The 10292-nt window shown below is 38.6% G+C and overlaps 3 protein-coding genes across 4 annotated transcripts; 2 read left to right on the top strand and 1 right to left on the bottom strand.

Moving 5' to 3' along the window:
* The first annotated feature begins 447 nt into the window (after positions 1-447).
* LOC113214594 (uncharacterized) lies at positions 448-1968 on the top strand. Its single transcript, XM_052274031.1, has 5 exons — positions 448-554; positions 853-1099; positions 1172-1441; positions 1523-1896; positions 1961-1968. Exons 2-5 carry the CDS (start codon positions 864-866, stop codon positions 1966-1968), a joined length of 888 nt encoding a protein of 295 aa, XP_052129991.1. The 5' UTR covers positions 448-554; positions 853-863.
* LOC113214593 (uncharacterized) lies at positions 1957-6883 on the top strand. Of its 2 annotated transcripts, XM_026434022.2 has the most exons (15): positions 1957-2610; positions 2702-3172; positions 3251-3308; positions 3434-3576; positions 3676-3789; positions 3869-4207; positions 4300-4413; positions 4508-4615; positions 4730-4861; positions 4940-5039; positions 5115-5281; positions 5397-5683; positions 6032-6181; positions 6262-6315; positions 6396-6883. In XM_026434022.2, the coding sequence occupies exons 1-12, from the start codon at positions 1968-1970 to the stop codon at positions 5531-5533; spliced, it is 2526 nt and encodes an 841-aa protein (XP_026289807.2). In that variant the 5' UTR covers positions 1957-1967; the 3' UTR covers positions 5534-5683; positions 6032-6181; positions 6262-6315; positions 6396-6883. The 2 variants fall into 2 exon arrangements, with proteins under 2 accessions (XP_026289807.2, XP_052130002.1); XM_052274042.1 differs by having other exon boundaries at positions 4730-5039.
* A 2097-nt stretch (positions 6884-8980) lies between these two features.
* On the bottom strand, positions 8981-10286 carry LOC113214592 (uncharacterized). The gene is made up of 3 exons (XM_026434021.2): positions 10053-10286; positions 9593-9668; positions 8981-9504 (listed from the first exon to the last, which is right to left on the bottom strand). Exons 1-3 carry the CDS (start codon positions 10233-10235, stop codon positions 9329-9331), a joined length of 435 nt encoding a protein of 144 aa, XP_026289806.2. The 5' UTR covers positions 10236-10286; the 3' UTR covers positions 8981-9328.
* Positions 10287-10292: the final 6 nt, after the last annotated feature.

Below are 10292 nucleotides of genomic sequence, written 5' to 3' on the forward strand. Positions count from 1 at the left end.
AGAGTAGAAGAGGCTGAGCCTGCTTAAACGCATCATATGATATTCTGCAATATTTATTTCATGTAGGGGCTGTGGCCACGGACATAGTTATTAGAAGTATGTACTGTATCTATCCCTCTCAGCATTATTTACAGTATTAAGCGTACTGCACACAAAGTCTCTGAAACTTATATGCAGTATGGGACCCCGACTGTATTATACTGCAAATTAGTGCAGATTTCTTTATATCAAGTATATACTGTGTCCAAGCTCATAACCATTATTTGCAGTACGAACGCAACTATCTCCATTTTAGGAGATGAAACGGAGGTACTAGCTAAATTTACACAACCCGGCAATTTTTTCATCACATATTTCAAATTATAACCAGCTAGCTTCTGTTTATTATAGTTGTAGCAGCAAGGTGGTGTCGCAAATTGTAGCCACCTGACCGTACCGACCACCGACCGACCGAGCTAGTCAATAGGAATACACCTATACATTTTTGGCGGCTAAAGAGTGGACTGACGGCGCCGGCTACTATCTGTTACAAGTTGAAGAAAAACCGATAAAAGGTGTGTTAATTTAGCTAGTGTTAATTATGTGTATTGTTCTGTGTAAATTTGGAAAGGTAAGTTTTTTTAAATAATTCAGTTTTAGTTAATGTCAGAATTAATAAACTTGGGAAACACCAAATGCAACGGAGCTGTTCCGCACCTATTGGTTATGTCGACTTTTACCATTTAATCAAAACCGCATTAGTTTTCTTGTATCGAAGGGTCGGACTTTGTTTTCCTCCTATAAAATAATGGTTTTTATCTTTGAGTGTAAACTTCGTCTAATGTTTGTTATGTAATCACGTTTTCTTTCTAGGTTAGTGTACAATGTTAAAGAAGGGAGCCAAATTTGGCTCCTTTGCCGAGCTTGAGCCATTGCTCGAAAAGTTTGCTGAACAGCAATGTGTCCCGTATGGCATATATTGCTCTCTCAAAGTAGAAAAATTCTTTGAGAACAGTGGGCATCAACTTCCTCCTGCACTTAAATACCAGAGCTTCACATATGCCTGCAAGCACTATGGCAGTCGAAGGGAGAAAGGCTTGGGTATTCGGCCTAACCAAAGGTACTTCATGTTTATTGAGTCAAAGTTGAACACTTTCTACGGTCTATTACTGACATTTCTGTTTTTTTGTAGCTCCTTCAAAATGAAGTGCCCATCAAGAATTAGAGTGTGTGCTGATTTGGATTGTAACAAACTTGAAATCACGTGTATAACCGCTGAGCACAATCACATTTGTGATCCTGACTTGGCACCACTGTACCCGGAAGGCAGGCAGCTCACGTCCAGTGAAGCAGAAAGTGTCATGAACCTTGTGAACATGGAGGTGCAACCGGCCTTGTTACAGTCCATTGTACGAACAAGCACTCAAAAATTTACTACCCTACAAGATCTTCGGAATCTGAGGTATGTTTTGGATTTTTTAATGATTGCCATTAGTTTGAGTGTTAGACTTTCGGTTTTAATGCTATTTACTTCCTCATCCAGTCGAAGGATGACTAAAGGCAATGACAAAGCATCAAGCACCAACACAAATGCTAGTGATGTACAGAGAATGTTGGAAGAACTTGAGGATATGAAGAAGAATGATCCTAACTCCAAACTCTGTATTGCGGAAAAAGAGGGCAAGATTTTGTATATATTTTGGGCTTCTTCTCAAATGCAAGCAGATTACAAGCAATACCCTGAAGTTGTAGGAATGGACAACACTTACAACGACAATAATTCTAAAATGCCTCTTGGCATTTTTATGTGCCATGACAGAAACGGTCATGGCAAGGTTGTTGCCTACATCCTTCTTCGTTCTGAGAAAAAAGAAATCTTACATGAAGCCTTCTCTGAATTTTCAGCTTGTTACTCAAGTGACATCCATAGAACTAAAACAGTTTTTGTAGACAAGTCTATGAATGAAATCTTCCGCATTAGGGAAGTAATGCCAAATGTTGCCATAATTCTCTGTCGGTTTCACTGTGTGAACATCTTCAATGAAAATACCACAGCAGAAGAGTCTAAGGAAAAATTGAGGAAGTACCTGAAGGGAATGCTTTTCTGTGAGACTCAGAATGAGTACAATGCCTATTATGTCAAAGTATGTCAAGTTGCAAGTGAAGGTTTTAAAACATATTTTGACAACAATTGGCACTCCTCTGCAGTTTGCTACTGGAAGGGTTATGAACGACTTGACTTTATTACGAAGGGTGTCACTACCACTAATCATAATGAGTCATGGCATGGCAAGCTGAAGAAATTATTGAATCGCAAGAGAACTATTGCGGACATGTTCAGTAAACTACGAGTATTCCATGAAAACAGCATCAACACATCACTTTATCTAGAGTTTACAAATGTGGCAAAGGTCCACTATGTCCTTAACAACTCTGATCCAACTGTGGCAGAAATTACTAGAACAAGCACTCCATATGTTTCATCACAGATCCGGAAACAGTATGAGCTCAGCTTAAAAATTGATGCGCTTCCTGCTAATTATGCATTAGATTCCAAAAAGTGTGTGTGCACATTTTTCAAATCCTACAGTTTCCCTTGTGTACATATCTTCTTTAGCAGGCGAATGCAAGGTAAGTCTTCCCTCTTAAACGTTGTGTTCAAATTTACCCCTCTAACAAGCATCATTTTTATTTATTTGTGTTCATGGTGTTTTCCTCACAGATGTGCCTTTATTTTCAATTGATGATATTGATTCAAAGTGGCGGGTGGTAGGAGCTCAGCTGAGTGAGAACTCAGTTGCAAATGCAAATGAAGAACTGATGGATGACCTTGAAGCTGACAATCTCGAACCTCCACCTCCAGTATTTAAACCTCCAAATCCCCTGAAAGTAGGAGGCCGAAAACTAAACAGTCGAGAGCGGTACACAGACTTTCTCAAAGTCTGTGAGAGGGCTGGTGGAGTGGCCTCAGTTACTGGTGGACAACAGTTTTCAGAAAGGCGTAAAATCATAGAAGATATCGTCTCTATGTGGGAGAATAATCAAGAAGTGGTTGTGATGCCGCTTGCTCGAGGAGCTGTTTCTGTCCATCACTCTGTCACAGCTGAGCAGTCCACTGTAACAGCATCTGACGCTGTATCTGCTGAGTCGGGTGTTTCTCCCACAAGGCCCTCTGTAATTGTTCCCCACCCAGGTAATTAATTAAGCTTACTCTTTTGCAAGTCAGTTTTTCTAGTGCATTGTTTCCTATAAATTGTCTGTTTTTCTGTAGAGATTGACATTACTGCAAAGCCTACTGTCAATTGTAGATGTAATTTGGAAGCACTTCGGTGAGTAGCCTCTTCTCTGTCTGTGTCTGTTGCATTAGTTTTACAATCCATTAATGGAGTAGTTGTATCAATTGCCTATGGCATACTAGTAAGATCTTTTATACTCTAAACTTGATAATTTTCAGATACGTTGCTAAATATGGAGCAAACAGAGGCCGTGTTTGCTATAGATGTCCAAAGACACTGCCCCAAGTGCCTTGTTTGTTTCAAATGGTTGAGAGCTCCAATCATCAAGATATTAGTAAATACAGTTCTGATACAAGAAAAGGTTTGCTAGTTGACTCCTCTGATATATACTTAAGTTCCCATTTGATGTTGAATATTTTTATGTCTTCTTATATCACTTTCCTTTCTCTCAAATTTCAAGGAATCACAGTACACAATGTGGGTGTAAATTCTGAAGAGAGGCCATCTCTATCACTACCTCCAAAAATTGTAGTCAAAGGACAGCCCAAGTCATCACATCAAAGAACTTTTAAGAGTATGTACAGAGTTTTAGTGACATTCTCCTCCATTGCGCTTTACTTTAAGTAGCATAATATTTTTTTTTGCTTACATAGAAAAGCAGAAGAAGGATACAGTAAAGGCGTGGTCAGACTGTGAGGAGAAAAGGAAAACCAGTGCTGACACCATCAAAGATGCAGATGTGAAGCAGCTGTCAGCGACTTTGTGGGAAGTAAAATCTCAAAATGGTACAAACGTTTACATTGTAAGACAAGTAAAGGACATAGGCAGTACTTGTCTGTGTGAGGCACTCTGCAGTCATTGCTTTGAATGTGACTGTATGGACTTCACCATTCGTAGATACCCATGCAAACACATCCACAAAGTATTTGCTGTCAATAATGAGCTGCTGCCCGGCAATGAGGACTCACATTTAAATGATGATTATGATGAAGGTATAATTTTTTCACTTTCTGAAGGATGCTTGTTGTGGTATTAATGTCTGTCGATGCTGAAATTACGTTTTTATTGTCCACATTTTATGTAGGTTCCTGTAATGATGTAAAGCCTCTTAAGGCTCAGCTTCCTGTTGAAGACGGACTTATTATTACCCTAAGTGACTCTGAAAACGACTTAGAGGATACACCTTTCATGGAGGAAGGTAAAAGATTCTCACTTTTTGGAGAATGCTTGGTATGGTGTTAATGTCTATGTTGACGCTGAAATTATTCTTGTATTATCTGCATTTTATGTAGGTTCCTATAATGATGTAAAACCTCTCTTGGCTAAGCTTCCTATTGAAGAGGGACTTATCATTGATTTAAGCGACTCAGAAAGTGAGACAGAGGAGGCAGCTACTCAAAGTAAGGAGGAATCTGTTGCAAACCATTTCCTGTGGAAATATTTTATTTACAGTTCAAGAATCCATTTTTTTTTTTTTTTTTTTGTTCTTTAGTCATTTTTGTATTATTTTCCAGGTGAACAACCCATTTTGCTTTGTCACATCTGTAACAAAACATCAGCAGAACAGATTAAGTGTATTGTTTGTAAAGAGTTAATGCATGGCACCCTTCCCTGCTCTCTGGACAACATGTGCAATCACTGCTGTGGTACGCATCTCACATCATTTGACTTGCATTTTTTTCTTGTAAAGAGGTACAGTACTTTAAAATACTTTATTGTTTCAGATTACTCCTTTGAAGAGTACTACGGTTGTTTTAGAGTAGCAGGGCAGAAAAAAAAAGGCCCACCGTACTTTTGCTTTGGCTGTAATCTCCTGATGCGCCTGTAAGTTAAGACTTCATTGATTTTTTCTACATACCTTCGAACCATTATATCTAATTTTTTTTATGTCATTGTCAGGCACATTGCTAAGAATCCTAAAAGTCCATCAAGGAAGGGTGACTTTTATTACAGCTGTAACAGGAACAAAACGAAGAAATGTGATTCAATGTTTTGGGCCTCGAAAGGTCTCAAAGACATTTCAAGTCCGCAATCCACAGGCAATTCTCTATCAACGCTCTCAAAATGTAACTATTACTTTTAGAAAATTGAAAAAGCCTTGTCATGTAATATGTAGTAAGAAGTTTCATTGTTCCCTTTCTATCAGCTACATATGATTTATGATAAATTTCCCTTTTACAGTTGCCATAATTATAAGATCACACCAATTATGGTTGCAAGTTCATCATATTTTCCATATCAATTTACTTTCTGTTTTTAGTTACCAAGCAAGGTATCAGAGTGTTGAAAAAAATAAATATGGTTTGCTTGCAACTTGACTGGTGTAATCTTAAAAGAAGTGGATAGTCCTTTTAAGGACTGAAACAGCCCCATTTGGGGGCTAAAGCCAAACAGCCCTTTTGGGGGCTAAAGCCAAACAGCCCTTTTGGGGGCTAAGCCAAACAGCCCTTTTAGGGGCTTTACTATGAGTGAGTAAGAAGACATCACCATAAGATGCACTTTATGGCAGCCTATTCTATGGATTTTGTTGATTTCTTCTTCTTGCACCTCTTTACTTTGATATCTTATTATTGTTTGCCTGATTTCAATATTGTCTTGTGTTCATAATGTTTTCCTCTGATACTGGTTGTGGAATGACTATGTATCTGTGTTCCACAGAGCACATCTTTTACATCCTGTTATAACTATTGTTTTCTAATTTTTCATATTTTTTCTGATTTAATACTGATTTGTTTTTTAGTTTGCATTTGCATTAGTTTAAGGTATTCTGAAAGGTATCCATAGCATTACCAACAGAAATCTTTATACTTCCGTAGGTCTGACGGAACAGGTGCAACGATGCTGCAGCTGCGGTATGGAAGCAGGGCAGCACACCTGTGTGACCTGCCAGAAGGTGGTCCATGCCATTTTTCCCTGCTCCACAACGGGCAGTCAAGAGCAGGATAGGGTGTGCCGCAGTTGCTCCAGTAAGAATCTTCATTGCTACACTGTTTCACTTTTGTTGCTGAAAACATTTCTGATTGCTTGCTCTAATTCTTTAATTCAGGTGCTACTCGTAAGAAGGCGCCTGTAAAAAGGCTGCTTTTTTCATCCCAACCTGGTAATTTTGCTAAAAGTTTCTGCATTTTTCTTGCTGCAATTACTTACTATTGTTCTAATATTCAATGATGCTCATTACAGCCAATAATGGAACTCCTAGAAAGGTTTCAAGAGCCGGTCGCCTATTGAAGAAGAAGAAAACTTTTACTCCTTAGGAAGTCATAATCCTTACTCATTTTTATTATTTTACCTTACGCTTCAAACTTGTGCTTTTTTATGTTTTTTATCCAAATACTAAAGTAAGGACAATGTGATTTATTTTAATTAAAAAAAAAAGATGTAGCACACTTGGATGTGTAGTGAGTGTGCTGTCTAGCTTGAAGCCCTTAGTATTTAGTATTTAATTTCTACTGGTGTTGTGCTTTAAAATGTTTATCATTAAACACTGAAGTTACGTCAATTTTTAGTACTCTTTAAGGTACAGTCTGTGTGCTCTCAATCTTGTAGCATGTAGTATTTCAATTGTATTCGTGTTGTGCGTTTTAGTGATTTTCTCAAAGATGTACATTTCTATTTCTACTGGTGTTATGCTTTTAAATGTCAGTCATTAAACACTGAAGTTACGTCAATTTTTCTTTGCATCCTCTTTTTGTTTTTACCATCCCACCTACACCTACTTGGTGGTCGAAAGAAGGAATACTGTTATCAGTGCAGTGTAACACCTAAAATGTTCCCACTTTCATCCCAGAACAACATTTACAGTCGTGAAACTCTACTATTCTACAAACAACTAACTGTTTTTCAAGTTGAATTATTTCTGATAACAAATTTGGATGTATTATGAACCAAGTCGCCTGACCTGTAACCTGGAATTCTGGCAGGTTTCTTCTACTAAACTCCGAAGGAACTAGCCCTCTAGGCCAGTTCCCCAATTTTCTAACAATCCTTGAGCATTGAATAAAAAATGCCCACATTGAGGACAGTTCGTCGGGTGGGATATTTGGCCATGACCACAATGTGGTCAGCTCGGCGTTAACGTGTTTATGGAAGGTGAATATTGCATAGAGCTGAATAATGATTCAAATAATCCAGTTTTTCGAAAACCCCATCGTCCATACATACCCACCGACACACGCCAGGCCGCCCTCTCTGTGCTATGAGGGGGGGGGGGGGGAAAGAAGGGGGGGGGCAGCGGTGGAGTCTGACTTTGCCTTCTGGTAGAGACAGTCTTAAGGGAGGGGACTGTCTAAACAGCAACTGAAGCATCTAACTTAACATTTTTACACCCCTAGCATCAATTCCAGTAGTAGTTGCTTCGAGGTCTTCTAGGCAGCGTGCAGCGTGTATGGTGCGGAGGGGGCGAGGGGGGGGGGGGGATAAACTACGAGACTTAAAATAAATTTTCAAGTGCATACTGTAAATAACGTTTTGACTATTTATTTACAGTATGATGAAAATTGAGTTCATACTGCAAATAACATTATGATATTTATGTACAGTATTGCATACTGCAAATAACATTTTGGTGTTTATTTACAGTATCCGTACTGTATATAACTACTTCCCTGTGGCCACTTTCTTTGAACATGTTAAACTATTGCCACTTTCCTGTAATTTCCTTTAAAGAGCTAGTGGCCACAAGTCCTGGAAAAAGCAACTATTATGGAGGACAACCCTATGATAAGTTTAGATAGTGTCTTTCATGTTCTACTGATTGTCGGTCTAAAAAGTGGATCATTACATCTAGCTCCCCAACAGCGGGGAAAACAAAACATAATTTCATTCCCATTTCTATCCCTGTTGAAAACAGGAAAATTGTGATGTGTGTTTCAGTTTGATAATTGTGTTCCTTAAATAATCCTTGTTAGGGAAAAGCCGTCCCCTTATTTGTATCTTCTGTTTACTCAGTATTTGTTCTACGCCCTGTACCAAGAAATTGTTGAAGTTGTCTTCTAAAATAAAACTTATTATACACCTAATATTTTACTGATTTACTGAAGATGAAACACTCCTACCTAAAATTTTCTTCTTGCCCATTATTACCCTACAAATGCCCGTTGTCAAAGGTTGGTGATCATTGCAATGTTTAAGCCCTACACCAGGGATCTTATTTAGCATCAACCAACTTGCTACTAGATTGAAACTACCATACTCAGAGTGGAGAGGAGGGTTAAGTAGAGTAAAGAAGAGAACAAAGCTAAAGCTTAAACATTTATTATTGCTCATTGCTGAGGCTTAGAACATTGTTTCATTCTAAAGTCTTGCCTAGAAACAAGGGTCGAGACCAGAACAGTCATTAAAATACTTGAAACAGCGTTAAACGAAATTCGGAGGGGCTCACAAACGCAACCGATCGCAACCGCAACGGCTCGCAAACGCAACGGCTCGCAAGCGCAATGGCTCGGAAGCGCAACGGGTCATAACCGCAACGGTTCGCATGCGCAACGGCTCTAAACCACAACTGGTCACAAGCGCAACCGCGGGGAGCCGCCTGATAGACGGCATGGACTGTAGACGAAGCCAGGAGTGGGAGCGAAGAGCACAGCGAGCCTCTGGATTGGAAATCAGCCGAGCCTTTGGTCGCTGTGCACTTCTCGTGTAGAATGCGGTACATCTCAGACACTTTTAAACGTTTTGACACCCGCACTGCACCCGCGTTGGCGATTGCTTCTGTGGTAAATAAACAATTATAGATTTCTCTTTTGCAAAACCAATATCTCTACAGTTGGTTTCAAAAAACCTGTTACATGACAAATGCAAATGAAAGAAAACAAAAAACAACTTGCCTTGGTAGGAACCTTGGGTCCAGACAGAATACGTACTTATTAAAATACTTGAAACAGAGTTTTACTCATGCTTTAAAATTTTTTGATATTTGAATCACTAAATCAAAGAATCAAAATACCAATAAAGCAAACTTGGTAGCAGTAAAATATAAATAAAAGGCATTTTAACTCAAACCATGCCTAAAAGTTAAGTAAATCAAAGAATGAAAGTACCAAGAAAATACAATACAATTATAGAAACAAATGCAAATAGTCATAAAAAAATAAAGAAAGTGCAATATAACTGTTCTAAATCAGAACAGAGTCCACTGTATCGATAGGCATACGACACAGGGGGCATATGACTTTATTTATTTTTTCACTGAATGCACAGTGGAAACAAAAATTGTCATGGCGGCATGGTAAAAACATTCCTTTGAAGTGCCCTGGTTTCCAGGTCTCGAAACATATGATACAGTCATAATCTGTGAAAAAAAAAACAACAAAAAAAACAACCCTGTTAAGTCACTTTCTTTGTTATGAAAAGAATCTCGCAAATATGCTTCCACCAACCTGTGGCATTTGAGTCTTTGCCTTCATGGTCCCCATTGTAGGGGCTAAGGCTGCTGTCGTCCATGTCTGGGAAGGTCTGTGGAAGAAAGAACTACATTAACGATCTGAAACCTATCCTGCGTGAGAAGCATTTTGATGAGTGATGAAAAAGTTATTACAACCCTTCACCCCCAATTTGCAAGAACCCTACCATGCTATTAGAATCGCAGCCTGCATCAGAACTGATAACAATGACCTCATCAGCTGCAGGAATAAAGAGATCTGATAATTGCAAAGATGCTACTACTTTAATGAAAAGCAAATGAAATAATAAATATGAAATGTTCAATATATGAAAGCTAAATTGTTTCTTTACTAAAATTTTATATAGTGATTTCAGAAAACAAAGTACTACTGATTTGACTTATACGAGCGTTATAAGGTCACTGCAAATTAACACATATTGATGAACAAGACTTACAAAATTTAGAACCAGCCACCTTGTTTTCTTCACCTGAGACACCCTTTTCTTCCTCCTCCTCTGACTCGATACTTTTCTTCTTGCATGGTTTTCTTGCAGTTTTCTTGGCTGGAGCCTTGGACTTAGAAGGGCCAGGGTTAGCAAGGAGCCATGAAAAGAAATAAGAGGTTCATATCCAGTCATTGCATGGTATGTCAATCAGAAACTATGGTAACTAATGTTAAGACTTACCTCAGCTAT

The sequence above is a fragment of the Frankliniella occidentalis genome, unplaced genomic scaffold (assembly GCF_000697945.3).
Source record: "Frankliniella occidentalis isolate FOCC.00 unplaced genomic scaffold, Focc_3.1 Scaffold328, whole genome shotgun sequence".
In the NCBI taxonomy this organism is placed as follows: domain Eukaryota; kingdom Metazoa; phylum Arthropoda; class Insecta; order Thysanoptera; family Thripidae; genus Frankliniella; species Frankliniella occidentalis.